At 41.9% G+C, this 17,809-nt stretch overlaps 4 protein-coding genes across 5 annotated transcripts in view; 1 reads left to right on the top strand and 3 right to left on the bottom strand.

The window, feature by feature from the left end:
- Positions 1-86: 86 nt before the first annotated feature.
- On the bottom strand, positions 87-1,082 carry LOC129728468 (uncharacterized). Its single transcript, XM_055686916.1, has one exon. The coding sequence runs from the start codon at positions 1,080-1,082 to the stop codon at positions 87-89; it is 996 nt and encodes a 331-aa protein (XP_055542891.1).
- Positions 1,083-1,437: 355 nt separating this feature from the next.
- Positions 1,438-2,760, bottom strand: LOC129728467 (uncharacterized). The gene has a single exon (XM_055686914.1). It carries the CDS (start codon positions 2,758-2,760, stop codon positions 1,438-1,440), a length of 1,323 nt encoding a protein of 440 aa, XP_055542889.1.
- Positions 2,761-10,445: 7,685 nt separating this feature from the next.
- Positions 10,446-13,695, top strand: LOC129727762 (gastrula zinc finger protein XlCGF57.1-like). 2 transcript variants are annotated; one of them, XM_055685905.1, is made up of 9 exons: positions 10,446-10,674; positions 10,733-11,205; positions 11,261-11,510; positions 12,268-12,378; positions 12,446-12,561; positions 12,643-12,913; positions 12,968-13,253; positions 13,322-13,449; positions 13,502-13,695. In XM_055685905.1, the coding sequence occupies exons 1-9, from the start codon at positions 10,540-10,542 to the stop codon at positions 13,649-13,651; spliced, it is 1,920 nt and encodes a 639-aa protein (XP_055541880.1). In that variant the 5' UTR covers positions 10,446-10,539; the 3' UTR covers positions 13,652-13,695. The 2 variants fall into 2 exon arrangements, with proteins under 2 accessions (XP_055541880.1, XP_055541879.1); XM_055685904.1 differs by having other exon boundaries at positions 10,447-10,674; positions 11,261-11,519.
- A 68-nt stretch (positions 13,696-13,763) lies between these two features.
- Positions 13,764-17,809, bottom strand: part of LOC129731805 (uncharacterized) — a 31,647-nt gene continuing 27,601 nt past the window's right edge. The window contains exons 2-5 of the mRNA XM_055692124.1: positions 16,386-16,578; positions 15,636-16,327; positions 15,219-15,575; positions 13,764-15,156 (exon numbers count right to left, since the gene is read on the bottom strand). Coding sequence (XP_055548099.1) covers positions 14,473-15,156; positions 15,219-15,575; positions 15,636-16,327; positions 16,386-16,434 — 1,782 coding nt within the window. The 5' untranslated portion in view covers positions 16,435-16,578 and the 3' untranslated portion in view covers positions 13,764-14,472. The remainder of the gene's footprint in view (positions 15,157-15,218; positions 15,576-15,635; positions 16,328-16,385; positions 16,579-17,809) is intronic.

Here is a 17,809-nt window from a genome sequence, read left to right as displayed (position 1 = left end):
GCCAGCGTCGCCAAAAATGTTGCGCTAAACATTGAACCCTTTGCCATTCTCTGGGACCTCACTGATATCTGGTTCAGGTACTGCATTCAGCGGTCTGCCAACCAGGAAATGCCCCGGGGTCGATGGTTGGAGACCCCGGGGCATTTCCTGGTTGGCAGACCCTGTGGGTCCTCCGACATTGGAGTTATGGGACGAGAGTTTAGTGTTGCTTCCACTTGAATAAGAGCAGTTACGAATTCGGTCTCGGTGAGCATTGCGTTCCCGAGAGTGCGGCGTAGGTGTAGCTTCATCGATTTTACGGCAGCTTCCCAAATTCCGCCCAAATATGGTGAGCGGGGAGCGATGAAACGAAACTGTATGCCGTTGACATTGCCTTCATCAGTCACGGCACTTTGGTGGCGTTGAGTCTGGAACAGTGTTCGCAGTTCCTCCAATTCACGACAGGCTCCAACAAAATTGCGACCGTTGTTGCAACAGATCGTACTGGGCTTACCCCGTCTACCAGTAAAACGTCTCAAACTGGCTATGAATCCATCAGTAGTCATATCGGGGATTAAATCCAAATGGACCGCTTTTGTAACGAGGCAAACATACACTGCTACATACGCCTTTACGGGAGCGGCCTTTTTGCTGGCGGGTTTCAAATATACAGGCCCAGCGAAATCTACCCCGACGTTTTCGAATGGGAAGGACTTGGTGAATCGCACCGGTGGTAGATCACCCATCAGCTGTTCTAGAGACCGTGGACGAGCTCGAGCGCATGTGACACAGCGATGTACAGTGCAACGAGCTAAATCACGTCCCATCAGTGCCCAAAACCGTTGGCGAATTGTTGATAGCAGCAAATTTGGGCCACCGTGCATTGTTTCCTCATGAATATGTCGTGCTATTAAAATTGCAAGATGATGTTTAGCCGGTAGCACGACAGGATGCTTTTCGTCGACAGCAAGCGTACAGTGATGCAACCGGCCACCAACTCGAATAAGACCTTCGACGAGCTGCGGTTTCAGAAATCTCAATTTCGACTTCAATGGCACACTTCGATTTTGTTTCAGCTGCCTTTTCTCCAGAGCAGTGTTCATCTTGCACACGACGGATTAACGACATTAGGGCGCGATCGATTTCCGCGGCGGATAACAGACCGATTACGCGATCGACGGTTTTACGACGGGTGTTTTCGCGAAAACGGTGCCCCCAAGCACATATTCGAATCAAACGGTTTAACTGTGAATAGCGTTCGATTATATCTCCTGGTTGAGTTGAAACTACGAGAGCAATTACCTTCCGGTGTTCTGGAATTGGATTCGTTGTCCAAGCAGCATCCACTTTATTCAGCCAAACTGGACCAGCCCACCACAATGAGCAGATCTTTATATTACGCAGGCTCGTTCCTCTAGAGAGTAGATACGCAGGGTTATCTTCTGATGGCACATGGCCTCACGAAGCAGACGCAGTGTGTTCCTGGATCTCAGCGACCCTGTTTGCAACGAATGTTTTCCAGGTTAACGGAGGAGCAGAAATCCAATTAAGAACGACGGTGGAATCAGTCCACAGATAGACCGGTGCGGAAAGGTTGATACTAGCGATGACTTGAGTTAGCAAATAGGCTAGAAGCACAGCTGCATCGAGCTCCAATCTAGGTATCGATTTACTGTCGACTGGGGCAACTCGTGACTTTGCAGTTAGCAGCTGCAGTAAACACTGACCGGAGGCATCGATTGATCTTAAATAGACGCAAGCGCCGTACGCCAATTGGGAAGCGTCACAGAATCCATGGATTTCCAGACACTGATAGGGGAATTGCAAAGCAGCTCGGGGCACACGGAGATGTTCCAAGTGTGGTATGTCTTGCTGATATTCTGTCCACTCTTCTTCGAATGGTAGCGGTAACGGTATGTCCCAGTCCAGATGATGTTTCCACAGGGTTTGCATTATGATTTTTGCACGAATAATGGTTGGGCCGATAAGGCCGAGAGGGTCGAACAGGCTGCTCATCTGCGACAAAACCTTGCGTTTTGTGAGACCATACGTTCCCTTCCATCTTGGTATTTTGAACGAAAGTGTATCGGCAGCAGGTTCCCATCGTAAACCAAGAGCAGTGACAGTTGAGTTTGGATCGAGATCTAGTAATGTACGAGTTTCACGAAAAGTTTCGGGGATGACGTCGAAAATGGCTTGACTATTAGATGACCATTGTCTAAGGGGAAATCCACCAGCATGGAGCATGTCGATCATTTGCTGAAAGATTTGTTTAAGATCTCGTATGTCGTTTGACCCAGTGAGAAGATTATCGACGTGAAAGTCTCTCGTTGCTACTCGAGCTGCCATCGGGAATCTGGTTTCCTCATCTTTTGCCAGCTGTACCAGCACACGGGTTGCTAGAAAAGGAGAATTATTCAAACCGTAAGTTATCATCAGTAACTGGTATGTTTTCAGCTGTTCATGTGGACTATTTCGCCAAAGTATGCGCTGCAGGGGTTGTTCTGATGGGTGGACCAGTACCTGTCTGTACATCTTTTCGATGTCCGCCGAAACGACAAACCTATACGTACGAAAACGAAGCACGATTGCAACCAGAGTGTCTTGAATTGTGGGTCCTGGTAACAGCACGACATTAAGCGCTAGTCCAGAACGAGATTTGCACGAGGCGTCAAAAACTGTTCTTAGTTTGGTGGTGCTGCTATCTTGCTTCAGAACCCCATGATGCGGGAAAATAAACTGTGGGCGAACGTCATGCTCACTAGCAGTGACCTCACGCATGTGCCCCAGGGCTAAATATTGTTGAATAAAATCCTTGTACAAGGCGTATTTCTGTGGATTTCGTTGCAGTGACTGCTCTTAAGCCAAAACCCGTCTTGTAGCTTGATATTTGTTATCACCTAGTTGCTGAATTAATTCATCTCTCTTGGGTAGCTTGATTATATAACGTCCTTCGGTGGTTCGTGAGAAGTTGGCAGCAAAGTGGTCTTCACAAATCCGTTCAGTTACTGACCAACACTTGGACTCTGGGATGGTTTCCATTTCCCAAAATTTCCGAAGAAGTTCTCCTAAACGAGCAGAATTGCTAGTAAAACAAAACCGTGGATCGTTGTGATCGTGATTTTCTATCGCACATGCACCAGAGACAATCCATCCAAGAGCGGAATTTTGCAGTACTGGCAATCGTTCCCCCAGTTGTATACGACCATATCGCAACGTGTTAAAAAAGTATTCGGCACCTAAAATGAGGTCTATTTGCTGTGACCTGTGAAAAGTGGGATCGGCAAGTTGAATTGTGTCCGGAATGTACCATTCTCGAATGTTGATGGTGGATAATGGCAGTTTAATTGACAGAGTTGGCAACACCAATAGTCGGGGTTCCACAGTGAATGGAGAAACTCGGGATGACACCTTAGCGGTGACGAAATGCGTTGTCTTGGTTGTTGTCTGGCCGATACCACACACTAAAATTGGAGCAGCATTACAGTACGGAAGTTGTAACCTATGACTGAGTGCGCTACTTATGAAATGGCTTTGTGATCCAGAATCTAATAAACATCTAGCAGTAATTTTTCGACCGCGATAGTCTTCGATTTCAACTAGCGCGGTAGGAAGGATAATAGTATTTACTTGGCTATCCTCCTCGCACGCTATCGTAGCGTAATGAATGTTTTTCGATGAACCAGGTTGCACATAGCGGGAAAACAGTTTCTCTGAAGCATTCGAAACAGAGGAAGATTGGCAAGGTGAGCGCGGGTGTGACGACGTTGGCTGAGCGACAAGGGCAATTGTTCCACTAGTCTGAGGAGGAGACATCTGATATGCGAATTGTGCACCGTGGAGTAAAGTGTGATGTTTTCTTGGACATCGTTTGCAGGATTTCCAGGGGCAGTTCTTTGCGAAGTGATTAACATTGCGAAGACAATTGAGGCAAAGTTTCTTGGATCTTACAAACTCCAATCTTTGTTGATCCGGTAGTCTTTGGTATTTTGGACATTGAAAGAGTAAATGATCTTGGTTGCATTTTTCACATTTTCTTGCATTCTGTTGACCTTGACGCACAACTGAGATTAGCGCCGAATCAAACTGGTTGCTTCCCCATTGGGTCGCGATTTCGTCCTACCACGGTGAAAGGCCCAACAGACTGGAGAACTCGAGCGTAGTTTTGCAAATAGTTGACCATATAGACGTAGGTCGGCATGGAATCTTCACAATCATCGAATAAAGGATTAGCGGTTCCACCAAGAACGGCAGCTACACTGTCCGAATCGAGGCGCGCGCAGTAGTTATGAGAATCTAAACCAATGGATAACTGATAGACTAACATCGAGCTCCAGGCATCAGCATTTTCTCCCAATCGTCGCAAAACGGAAATGTGTTGTTCGAATTTGTCCACTAGACCAAGTAATTCATCTGCAGTTTCCCTCTTCATTGCAGGCGTATCATACAATGCCTTTATGTGACATCGTACCAACTGGCGTTTATTCTCATAACACAACCTTAAGGCTCGCCACGCATCATTATACCCCTCTTCGCACACCGAAATAGACTCAATTATTCTCGCCGCTTCGCCCTGCACAAGCCCTTTCAAATATTGAAATTTATCAATGTTCGACACTTCTTCACGGTTACCGATAGCCGATTCAAAGGCATCACGAAACACACACCAATCTTCGATTTTGCCAGTGAACCGGGAGAGATTTAGTTCTGGATAGCGACTGTGGCTCATCTGCGGCACCGCCACAGATTGAGAAATAGGTGTTGCGTGGTCTTTAAGCTGCTTAGATAAGAATGCTCGAAGTGCGCAGTATTTATTCTCGAAGTCGATACGTTCCTCTTCGCAACAAACGTTATGCACTGACTCTAAAGCACATACTACGCGGCGATATTCCCTATAGATCTCTTCTAGCCTTTCTGCCCGAGTTTCCAACTAATCAGAATTTTTCCCGTCTTTAGCTTCTTTTGCACACTGCATCAAATTCTTGAGTGTTTCTAGTAGATGATCTTTGCCTTTCTGGAGGTACGCAGCCTCATGTTCACTGCTCACTATTTCTCCTTCTGTAAGCATGTTTGCAACTTGCTTGGGGTAACACGAACCGGCGCAAGCCGTACGATTCCTCTCTCCCGGGTCAACTCGCGGGATGACTCTACCGTACCGTATGTACCGATTGCAACAATTTTTCTCGTCGCGGGCCAATGCGCAGAAAGGCACTACCGAACCGACGCGAAATGTCGTGTGCAAGGAATATACTATAAATTGCTCTACTTACGCAGATCTGGTTGCGTCCAGCGAGTTTCCCTCAGGATAGCCGGTGCTAACTGTCCTTATAGCGTTCCAGCAAAAACATCATATCAAGAAGACTGGGAACTCAGCCTGAGATTGAGCGACAGTTTTGGCAGCGAAGTCTTTCGAGTAAAAGTGGAACTAATGCATGCTAGTGTGTGTACTGGCTATGCGAATGCAAGCCGAACGCACAGGTTCGACCACCACATACACCCATTCTGTCTTCGCAGCGTTGCAAACTTCCACCTTCAATAAATGGAGTGCGCTGTTTGATGTGACGCTTGTCATTTGTATGGGATCGGTCCAGAGATGCCAGTCTTCTTGATATAATGTTTTTGGTTCCAGTGTGGAAGTTAGTTCCGTTGACACACTTATCAGTTTGCTGTTTGCACAGCGTACAGCGACTCCGAATCAAACCGTAATAAGGAATCTAATATTCACGGCACCCAATCACATGCCGTTTCTCTCGATGATAAATCGATCATCGACCAACAATGGCCCTACTCTGAACAATGCGAAGAGGTATTTGCGTACCACTGCGATCACTAGAACGAATGCGGAATAACGACACAGTTTCCCACTCGTTCGAAATTTGTTATCCCAACGCGAGAATGGCTTTTTTCTTGGCAAGCCAAAGATACGACCGAGAACACTTTCACCATGTGTCGACCATGTGGTTTTGCTAACCTTTTTATCTTCGCGGTCTATGCCTTCAGCAGCGCAACACTATTGTTAACGCGATTACAAAGGCCACCGGTTGCCTTTAATTGCACTAAAGTCCGGCCTCGAAGGACCATGTAAAATTCAGTAATTTTTTACCGATCCCGAAAATGTTCTTTAACTCGTGAACCGGCCTTCGACGACTAAGTGGACTGTATACATTGAATCACGGATGATTTCGGATGGCGATCAACAATAGTGACTTGTTCGCTGCGCGTTTGGATATGAACTCAACTCTATTCACGTGGTGCATGACCCTTTTATCAGTGTAGTGTGTGATAGTGGTTGTATAATTATCATGTAATATGTTATTTTATCATGTAATATGTGATTTTGTCACATAGTAAATTGGCATGCCTGTTATCTTTCTAACATGGTTTGATGACGGTTATTTTTCATGTTTCTAGCAATGCATCTTTATTTTCAACTTTTCGAATCTGGTTATCTCATAATTGATGTTCTCGTTTATTTGTATATTTGGACATTTAGGACATTTCACTGAATTTATCAGCTGTTGAGTTCTCATCAATAAAATCTAAGAGTGTAGAATAATATTTTAAGTTTTTAGTTTAATTTCCTGCCGCTACGCCACTCGGGCTCTGTACTCAGATAAATGTGTCGATGAGCAAAACTGTCGGTAAAATTCGTAAAATCATTTGCCATTTGCGTTGACGGTGTTGCTGATATTTAATTGGTTTTTGTATGCGAAAATATTTTTGCTTTTGTTACGCACGTTTTGACAATTACATATGAGAATTCGTGTAGGTACGAGCAGCCTAGTGATGGGAAATATCGCCCAAAACAGACATCGATAACAATCGATAATTCCGGTGTTTTTATCGATATTATCGATAAGTATCGATAATTTGACAGCTAACACTGAAAAAAAGGCTGTAGCAAGTTTAACTATAAATGGGGTTCAAATTAACTACAGAGCACCGACGATTTCGAACCGAACGCGTGGAACATTCATTTTAACTATGCCTGTAGTATTTTTGACGAAAACAGTAGCCGAGGGCTACGAAGTCGTTTCGACTGTTTCACTGTCAAAATAACTAAAATTCAAAGCCCTATTTGTTCTTATTTTAACAGCGTTGGTTTTGTTATCTTAACAACGAGTTTGTTAGAACAAATACCGCGTTGTGGTGTTGTCTACTACGTTTAACATTCAGGAAAGAGGAGTGATCATGGAAAGGCTGATCTCTCCAACCTCCGCTCAGGCATTAAAGCAAGGCCAAATACGTAACCTTTGTTTAATGCATCAGCAAAGGGGAAAAACCAGCCTAGAATGAAAACAAGTTATGTAACAAAACAACAAACAATAACCTTTATTTTTTCACTTCACTCAACTTCACATCACTTCACACATACTCAACCTTCTTAGGCCACCATCATACTTCGAGACGAGTTGGAAGGATTGTGTGATAATACCGATTAGTATAGCGTATATTTCCGGATTCAGTCCCCAAGAATCGATTATGAATTGCCGAAGTGCAGGATTCTTATCCGCTTCTGGCATAAGGAAAAAACAAAACTGGTTTCTAAGAAATTTGATAATTTGCAGAGTGTTTTTACTCACCGGCGATGTCTTCGGGGTCACAAAGCATTTACAATAGCACTAAAAATGACTCACCAATCAACAATGTTTACTTAGAAATGGCGTCTTTTTTTGGACCAGATCGAACAAGGAAAGCAATAACTACATTGTAGTTTAAGTTTAACTACAATACGCTTTCAGACCTATTTTGTGGGTAAGGTGTAGTTAATCGCGCTACAACTGCAGTGAATTGTAGTTATTTAAATAAAGCTACTACTAAGGCTAAAAATTGTCGTAAAATTAACCACAGATTGTTGTTGAAATTTCACGGGTAATTTAACTACACTACAGTTGTCTCAAATAAAAGTGTAGTTATTTTGAGAAGAAATACATATGGTAAATTTAACTAACAGATCGCTGTCAATCCTAAAACGATATTATTTTCTGTGAACGTTTGGGTAAAAAAAATTTTTTCAGATGGTGATAAAAAAAACTGTTTCAGATGGTGATGAAAAAAAACTATGACAGATAATTGAGTTGGATAAATTTCCCATGGAAGGTTATCATGTTAGCTTCCTTACAAAAAATATTACGTCCTTGCGTGCAGCCTTCCGGCAGTTAACCGGAACATTCGCCATGGCGGACGAAAACATGCGTGTAGCCGTGTTTTTAAGCTCTTTCTTCGTTATTTTTTATTAATTCCTCCTCCGTTTTTGCGACAAAATTGTTGGAATAGATCTTGCGCTTCAAGTTTGTCCAGAAATTCTCGATGGGAAGCAGGTGGGGGACATTGGGCGGATTCGCCGACTTCGGCACCACATCGATATTCAGCCGCTCCATCTCCTCCAACGATCGCTTCGAGTAGTTGGCCGACGTCAAATCTGGCCAGAACACCGTGTCTTCGCGCTTATGGTATTTCTTGATGAACGACGCAACTTCTGTCAGGCACTTCGTACTATAAATTTCCCCGTTCACGGCCAGCCCGGAGCGAAAGAAGAGCAACTTTGACATCCCTTTCTCACTGATTGTCAGCCAAAGCCGCACTTTCTTGGGGAACTTGGTCTGTGAAATAAACTTTACCTCGGTGCTCACTTCCTTCGTGGGGGAGGTAAAATACGAAGAGTCCTGCTAGTCGTTGCCATCCAGGGTGAGATAGGTTTAGTCGTCCAATACCACTGCCGCGTCACGATTCACCGGGAAAATCGACTTGACCATATTATTCAACCGCTGTCGCTGCGTCATTGCCTGCAGCTCCGAGACCAGTGGACGGGACTGCCGCTTCCTGCATGTATATCCATGTTCTCCAGATACTTTTTCACTGTTTTAGAACCTCTCGGCCAAGTGCACGCAGCGATTTAGCCACTTTTCCCTCGGTCTTCCTCCTCAGCATCCTTTGAAGCTTCTTGTCGCTCAGGGTCGTTGGTGGTCCGGAACCGGGCTTTCTTTCGATGCTCTGATCGTTGGCCAATAGTGTCAAGATGTTGAAGATGCCAGAACCGGCATACTTGGCATTCACAAAGTGCCGCACGATGTCCGTTTTTGACGCGTTTTTGACGTGTTGATTTTGGCGGTTTTTTCCCTGTTGGATATACTATTGTTCTTTGAGCTTGCAGCACTCTAGCAGAATTCAATCGAACATTGTGGGTGTGTAGGTCTTATTAAACCAAGCAACTTTGCAAACTTGCGTTTGAAAATTTATCTGGATTAACATATAAAAAGGTCAGCTTATTTTCACGCGGATTTTCTCTAAAAGGTTATTTATGCAGATTTTAAAATTAACGTGGTTTTTTACGCGAATTTTTGAATTAGAGCGGTTCATCAAGCGGATTTCTGAATTAACATGTTTTTTTCACGAGGCATGTATCCCCCGCGTAAGAAAACCTAACTGTATTTGAACCTTTTTCTTATGAATCAATATATCTTAGTAAAAATTATCTGAACTTTCCTTCAGAAATATAAAAAAATGAGTTAAAGATCCTACTCTGAAAAATATATAATTTTAAAAACAAAAAATGATTTTAGAAAATATAGGTGATCTCAGGTTTTTTTAAATGAAATATTTTAGATAGACAACTTAGTTGCCTAAAACGTTCTATGCGTTGCAAAAATGTACACTTTGACACACACTCTTGAAATCCGAAACATTTTCGGTGTAGGTTGGTCACACCAAGTTCCCAAGTAATACTAATACAATATTGTTTTCCAGTGAAATGAAACCGGTTAGCAAAATTGATGCATTTTTCGTAAAGTTCTGGCCATTTAAAATTCGAGAGAATTTTATTTATCTCAATTATTTTGTCTACCCCCTGTATAAATCAGGATACTTTTTCGGCGCAACAATTTCGTTGATTTGGATTTTTAGTGGAACTAAAAATTGTTTATTGGGTAACAAATACTTTAAACTTAAACAGTTCCAAGTTAAACTAAATAATTACCAGAGAATTATCAATAGACTGCCGCTATGCATGTCCATCATATTATAAGAGTTGGCAAGCCAAAGAAAATGCATTTTATTACAATTTCGTATCATTGCTTTTTATGAGATGGCGCAAAAAGTTTGGATATATTTTAAAGTTCTCCAGTACTAAGTTGTGGAATTCATCTGTTCTTAGGAAACTAAAAACTATGAATACCTTTTCAGTTACCATTATTTCTCAGAAACTCAGTGACACCCGGGGCGAACCTTTACACCACCCCCAACAATGCTAAATCTTGTCGAATAGCAGCACTCAACAAATACCTAGCGGCAAAAGCAACTCCTGGAGTAGGGTAGGTGAGGTCTCCTTCTTTTGGGTCTCCTCCAGTAACCAGCCGCACTGACTTGTGCTCACCCTCATAATATCGATAATTATCGTTAGCGTCAAAAAATTAACGATAATATCGATGATCAGCATTCATCGATATTATCGATAAGTATCGATAAGTTTCCCATCACTAGAGCAGCCTTCAAAATCTCTTTCAACGCCGTCAACGCGAATACAAACCTGCATTTGACGAACTGTTGAAAATATTTATTAGAATGGATACATTATTGTCTACGAAATCTATTGCAGACCTATGCAGAATTTGTACAAGAAAAGCTTCTTGCCTATGGTCAATGTTTGACCAAACACGCAATATTCCTGAATTAGTCTGGTTACTTGCAAAAGTGGAGGTAAAAAATATCGAAATCCTATCCTTTTTGTGAACACTTTTGTCATTCTATTTTTTAGATTAAACGAACTGATGAACTACCACAACAAATATGTTCAGAATGTCTCTCTTTTGTTGAAAATGCATTCGAGTTCAAGGAACGCTGTTTGCATTCTGAACTGTATTGGCAGAGAAATTGGCTGGAACACGAAACTCGAGATCAGAAATCGGATGTTATGAAATTTGAAATCTGTATGATCGATGAACCGGAAACCAAGTCATTAGCGACTGAAATAAAAGTTGAAGATGAGCAGTGTCAGTCGGCGGATGATGGTCATCCGAACCTAGTCCTTCACCGAAAGGTTACGGAAAACACTGACACTAAAAATGTCGTTGATAATCATGAAAATCAGAAGTGTGTGCCTAGCAAAATACCAGAAACTAGACGAGAAGTGCAATGCTCAAAGTGCAACGACGTGTTCACTAACCAGTCATATCTTAGGTATCATATAAACAGCGATCACGCTGACGAGAATACTCCCAATGAAAAAAAGTAACTAGCCATTCATACTTTTCTCTAAACTCTACCCTTCGCAGAACCTTTTTAGGATACGAAAATGTTTCTTTTGCCCAAAAGAATTTTCAACTTTTCAATACTTGAGCTCTCATCTGGCTTTCCACAAACGGAAAGTGTGGACTTGTGCTTTATGTGATAAAGATATCGAGAAAAAATGCCTTTTCGTGGACCATTTACGGATGCACGCAAAGGAACTCCATTACAAATGCGACGCCTGTCCGTGTGCTTTTACCTCACAGGCGCAGTTGAGAAAGCACAAAAAGACGCATTTCAAGTCTAAGGTAAAGCAGGTAAACAATATTGTAATATTTTTCTTATATTTTCTAGATTGTATAAAATTTACTGTTACCAAGTCTAATGTTTTTGCTATTGAACTAGATCACAATCTTGATTTTTATGGGTTATTTCGCTAGTTATTGAAGATACAAGCATCCGGAAACCATATGAAGATACGATTGTTTAACAATTCATCGAGACCTGTTTCCCCGAAGACCATTTTCTCGAAAGAATTTTTGCCGAATGTAGCATTTCCTCAAAAAATATTACCTTGAATAAACTATTTTGACGAACGAAATATTGAGTCTGAACAATTACAATCTGGCAAACATTGCGAGGCTTGCGCAACGGCTGGCTTGTTAGGCCAGCAGCGTAGGTACCTCGAGACCAGCTGGGATATAAAAATCTATTTTATGATAAAGAAAAATTGTACCGCAGTAAAGGCATCTGGCCTTGAACATTCAACAAGGTCAAGACCTCTTTGGATTTCTGTAGAAAAAATCGTTCTGTCATCTCATAAACCATGTTATGCATATTGTCTTTACCCGCTCTCGCTTGTTCGGACTAAACTAGGGGTAGTCCCTATGGGTCAGTTAACCTAGGAAAACGAACGAACCTATACAGAGGTGATTTCTACGGTGGGGATAATTTCGGTAGAATGGTATATTCAGGGAAACGGTACATTCGGGAAAATAACATTCGGAAAACTGGGTTGCTGGGAAATGTTACACAACCTAAAGATACATTTCTATTGACCAACAGGAGCGGTTACTGGTCACAAAAGTCAATGGAGACATCCAACATGGCAAAGTTTCTGAGTTTATCGAAAGCGATGGGAGACTCGAAGAAACATCCAAAAAATCAGCAACTGAGGTACGATTAAGTATACCTACCTACAAATTGAAAATTATTCAGTAAATTTCATGTTCGGAAATTTCAGAAAGCTGATGTCAAGCCTGTCACTTGTTCAATTTGCAAAGAATCGTTTCAGTACCCTAGAAATTTAAACTTTCACCTTAAAAGTGAGCATGTCCCTACAGATGACTCGTCACCCAGGTTAATATAGCGAAAATATTATTTAGAAAATCGTTTGTCCTTGAGTTTGCCTTTTTCAATACTAAAAATATTTATTTACAGAATTCATCATTGTGGCACATGTAACAAAACATTCATGACCTTAGAGCACTTAGTATATCATATGAAGTTTCATAAGAAAAAATCCTGGAGCTGCCCATCATGCAACAAACAGTTCAAAAATTTGTACGGGTATAAACTCCATCAGTTGACACACCAAAATAATCCTAATGTTCTCTGTCCATACTGTGGTAAATTCTTTCTACATAAAAGTAATGTTAAAACTCACATCAACCGACAACATATAAAGAAGCGTGATGAGATTCCCAAAAAGGTAAAGTTTTTGAAAGATGTTCACCGTAGTTCCGTTTTAACATTGATATTCTAGGAGTACGTTTGTGAAATTTGTGGCGTAAAAATAAAGCGCAAAACTTCGTATGATAATCACATGAACTCTCATGGAGTAAACAAAAGCCAGGAATCATCAAAATCTCCAATTTCAACTGAAAAAGGAAAATTCGTTTGCAATATTTGCGGTAAAAATTTTCGTAATTCAGGAAATTACGAGGTGCACATGCGTCGTCACCTTGGAATATCGATATGCTCTTGCCTGGTGTGCGGTAAAGGTTTTCCTTGTAAACAAGATTTGACCGTGCACATGAGAAATCACACTGGTATGATGCAAGGGAATATACCTACTTTTGAATTTATTTTTTAAATTCTTGTATATGTTCTCTTGCAGGCGACAGGCCATTTGAGTGTCCCACATGTAACATGAAATTTATAACTAGTCAAAAATTGAGAATACACTTGCGGGTGCATACCGGAGAAAAACCTTTCACGTGTCCTTGTGGCATGGCCTACTCTCAGGTAAATAGTTAATTCTATTACACTCTTGTCGTATGCTAAACTCTGTATGCAGGGGCAGGATCTCAAGGCGCACAAGAAACGCAACACATGTGGTCAAAACTTTGATCTGAACGAGCTGAATGCTAAATCACAATGGTCTATCTGTATCCAACCTTCACAGCCAAAGAACGATAGTACAGAATCCGCAAAACAAATGTCTTGAGTGAACATCTGTGTTGATGGCGAAAATAAATTGCATTCGCTGTACTACTGATATTGATTTTGATTTGGATGACAATGCAAGTTATTCATTCTTTCGAAAATAAGACATCATGTTTGAGGAATACTGCAGCTTTTTTGGCGATTTTAAATAGTTTATTTTCGGTTTTTACCACTTTGCACTATGCAAAAGTTTTACTGTGTATGCTTGAGTGTACTTTTTTGCAGTTTTATCAATGGTTAGCCACTGTAACATATCTGAAACATTGAACAACAATATGCGACTTCCACATCAATTCATAATTGATGTAATTGTCTTTCGGTTTAGCGGCAAATAGTTTGTATAGTATTTAATGGATGATTGCAAACTTTCCATATGCTTAAAATGATTACCATTTTTGTAAGTCTTGATTCCTTCTATGAAGTCTACTACCGCAGAATGCTCAAGCTCAACCTAGTTAGAACTATGATCATGATCTATTCTTCAAATGTGTATATGCGTTTTTTGTTTTTCATTCCGCTTGTCAATACAAAGTTCCACTCGGTCACCGGTGCATAATCAAACTATTCTAAACTGTGAGATGGAATGCTAACGGACCACGAATTAGCACATGTCTATATCACTATAGCATGTTTCGTGGTGCGTAATCTGTACGGTTTGTGCATCTTCTTCGCAAGTTTGGAGTGTATAAAGCTTTTGCGATTGACACTTCACTAAATTCTAGATCGTCTAACGGATACCAAATAGTACTTTAAATGATAAGTTTCAAAAATATTGCACAATTCTAGAGCTATATACACTTTCTCTAATGAAGATTTTGTATTCTACCATGGTCGCCACATGCTATCGTCACTGGAACCATCGTTGTGGTGCTCGTGGGAGGCTTCTTCATTTGATGAAATATTTTCGTATGAACTGCCCGCTGCTGCCATAGTTTCCGTATCATCTCCGTTTTTCTCCTCTGTACAACCACGTGATGATGAAGCCATAGGACTAGAAGGATTCACTTCTCTCTTGACACTGTGATTGGAGGAATCATTTTCCGGCTCTTCGATCTCGGTCGACAAGGTTGGTTTTTCGTCAACCGGTTCGTCGACCTCCATCTTGCTAACCAACTGTGGAAGTGGAGGAGATAGAGCTTTCGGAGCGGCTCTCGCCAATAATGCCCGAACATCATCCAACGTCATTTTGCTAATGAAATCGGGAATACCGAGTGATTTCTTGTACAATTCCCAGTAGTTTTCGTCGACATTTTCTGGCAGACTGTGCAGGTTAGCAAGAATATCAGCAGTCATTTTTTCATGCAATGCCGATTGTCGTCTGTTCTGCTCGATAAGGGTCTCAAAATCTGTGGCAGGGTGCGCACTTGGATGTTCGAGGACTGGTTGAGTGTTTAGCCCAAGTGCCGTCGCTAGCTGGATATAGTGGTCGGGTATCAAGAGGGCCATTTGGTTATCATTTATTCGCACTTGTGGAGGATACGACAATGCAGAAATATGCTCGGAGTGCTGCAATGATCCATCACAAATTTCATACATGTTTGAAAAAAAAAGAGAATGTCACAACTTACATTAGAAACTTCTTTGTCTGATTCCATGTGACCAGCTGAAGGTGTTGGTGATGGCATCGCTGGGGAACTCACTGTAAATCCATTAGGAATAGCTCCTGGTTCTTGTTTGATCGCCATTGAATCCATTCTGCAGTTTTTCAAGTTCGATACATCGATTAACTTTTGTTGCTGAGACAGAATCATTTTATTAAGCGAGGCGTGACTAGAAAACGGTGATATGTTGGAACTACTTCCAGGTTGCGCTGTTAGCTCTGATCCATGGGCAACGTCATCTATGTGGTGTGGAATTAGTGGCTGAGGTGAGTGTAAACTTTTTGTTCGATGACTGCCACGATTATTATTTTCATCTTGATGAAGCTAGAAAACATAAAACTGTTCGAAATCGCAACTAACGATTTGATAGTTGATAATACTTACTAGTTTAGGTGTTGGAGTGAGTAGCGCAAGATCAGAAGTCGGGCTTCTGTAAGCGAAAGGGGATCGACCAATCTCGCGATTAGTTTTGCTGAAATCAAGTGGATTCGAGTCTTGTCCACTGTAGTCAACAATATCCTTAGCCTTCTTTATGCCGCCATGATTCTCGTACATGTTCTCAATCTTTGGCGCTTCCACGGTTTTTCCATTCGGCAGAATGTTAGGGCAAATTTCAGTATCAATTTCTGCGATACAGTTGTCCAGATGGCGCAACAAGCGAGCCTTCGAACCGGCATCTGTGAGTGTCGGTACGCTCGGTAATGGCGGAGGCTCAGGAGTTGCCAAGTACCTCGCCACTTCTCTGGCACAATCAGTGTATCCCGCCCGATACTTGTCAACGGCAGGATTATCCAGGTTTCGATGTCTTTGAAAATGCCTCACAGTAAGCTCCAAGATGTCAGCCTTCTCCAACTTGGAGTGTTTGGTTTGTCCATCGCCGGATTTGGTTTTTACAGTTGATTCTAAAATCAAAGCTTTCAGGATGGCAAGGCTCTGATTGATGCGTGCGCGTCGTCGCTTCTCCATGAGTGGTTTATTCGTGCGCTTCAGTGGATCCTGAGATGTAATAAGACCGGCTGTACTGCCGTTTTGCAGATGAGCGTCTAGTTTTGAAGTTAATGCTGTTGCGCTTAGTTCTGCGGGTTGGGAAAACTATCAGTTGAGCAAGGTACAGACGAAAGTTTCTTATCTTACCGCTTCCGTGTTTGTGTCCTTTATAGTCTTTGTCCTTTTTTGCCGTCATTGTACGTTCAATGATGATAAGAAGGAAAAGAAAAATCTAATCTGTGTTGAAAACGCCAGCGTGCACGTTTCCAAAAACATTCATCTGTTTTCTTCCGTTTGGTGCTAGTGGTAGTTTTTTATAGAATTTCAAATACTGGGCGTGCTGTGAAAATAATGACAAAAAAAAAACATTTAAGTCAACCAAAATGTCTAAATATTCATTTATAAAATATATTTTGGTGCATCGCTGATAATAACAGCGTGTTAAAATCGATTTTCGCGATGGCAAAGAAGGTTCTGCCGAAAAATCGAAAGAGGAGTAAGTCGGTCTTGGGCAATTGAAAAAGGAAGGTGGAATTATGACTGTCACAGCCAGAGAAACACTGCATGTTCTCATGCACATTCACTTTCCTGGTTCTACAGTAACCTCCGAGTCGAACGCTAAGGAGCTACAGAGCCTCGGATCCAGATGCATGACGTCGCGTGACTCTGCAGGGCTCGCTCGTCGACTGTTCACGGAGACTTCTATCAACTGACGGCTGAGCTCTTTTGAGTCTACGAAGTCTTAAGGACTGGACGCATTCTAGCAATCTTTCTACAAAAACCGGACGTCTCATCATGTCCGAACTCAACAACCTTTTTCGAGCCAGCTGGGACATATCCCGGTCAGCTGGCGGAACGTTAAGGTGGTGTTTATACCAAAGCCGGGCAAAAAAAGACAACATATTTCCCAAAGCCTTCAGATCTAAAAGCCTGATTTCAACTCTTTTCAAGTTGATGAAAAAAATCACGGATAACTATATGCGTAGCGAGTTTCTAAAGAAGTTATCTTTGCATAAGCATCAATATGCTTATCAACAAGGTAAAACTACTGAAACCGCTTTGCATTGCCTAGCGACGAAAATCGAGAAGTCACTGAAATATAAAGAGAGAGCGGTGTGCGCTTTTTTTTTCTTTTATTGAAGGAGCTTTCGATAACACGTTCTTTGCATCAATTCACACGGCTCTGCAAAAAAAGGAGTCGACAATACTACGACGAACTAGATCAGCTGCATTGGGAGATACGTCCGTCACAGTAGACTAACGGAGTACTGGTGGTAGACGTTCTTCTGATCAAGCTATCGCAGCTAGGCTACGAGGTTATTGGTTATGCGGATGACATAGTCCTAATTGTTCGGGGAAACTGTGATGCAACTCTTTCTAATCACATGCAAACGGCTCTTGACACCACTTCTGAGTGGTGAAGAACGGCTGAAGATTAACTCAGCTAAAACAGTCATACCCTTCACCAAGCGAAGGATGCATTCAATCACTCCTCCGCTATTAAATGAGGTAAGACTGAGCTGCAGCAACGAGACTTAATACCTTGTAATCATTCTGGACAAGAAGCTGAA

This window comes from Wyeomyia smithii, chromosome 3 (assembly GCF_029784165.1).
Source record: "Wyeomyia smithii strain HCP4-BCI-WySm-NY-G18 chromosome 3, ASM2978416v1, whole genome shotgun sequence".
Classification (NCBI taxonomy): Eukaryota; Metazoa; Arthropoda; class Insecta; order Diptera; family Culicidae; genus Wyeomyia; species Wyeomyia smithii.
The sequence above is the reverse complement of the archived record's forward strand: the minus strand, read 5'-3'. Positions and strand labels throughout refer to the sequence as shown.

Bases quoted from the DNA above. Each gene is read 5' to 3' on its own strand.
- LOC129727762 (XM_055685904.1), top strand. From the start codon at position 10,540: ATGGATACATTATTGTCTACGAAATCTATTGCAGACCTATGCAGAATT. The intron at 12,562-12,642 runs GTTAATATAGCG...ATTTATTTACAG, and splicing joins ACAGATGACTCGTCACCCAG to AATTCATCATTGTGGCACAT. The intron at 13,450-13,501 runs GTAAATAGTTAA...CTCTGTATGCAG, and splicing joins GTGGCATGGCCTACTCTCAG to GGGCAGGATCTCAAGGCGCA.
- LOC129728467 (XM_055686914.1), bottom strand. From the start codon at position 2,760: ATGCGTGAGGTCACTGCTAGTGAGCATGACGTTCGCCCACAGTTTATT.
- LOC129728468 (XM_055686916.1), bottom strand. From the start codon at position 1,082: ATGAACACTGCTCTGGAGAAAAGGCAGCTGAAACAAAATCGAAGTGTG.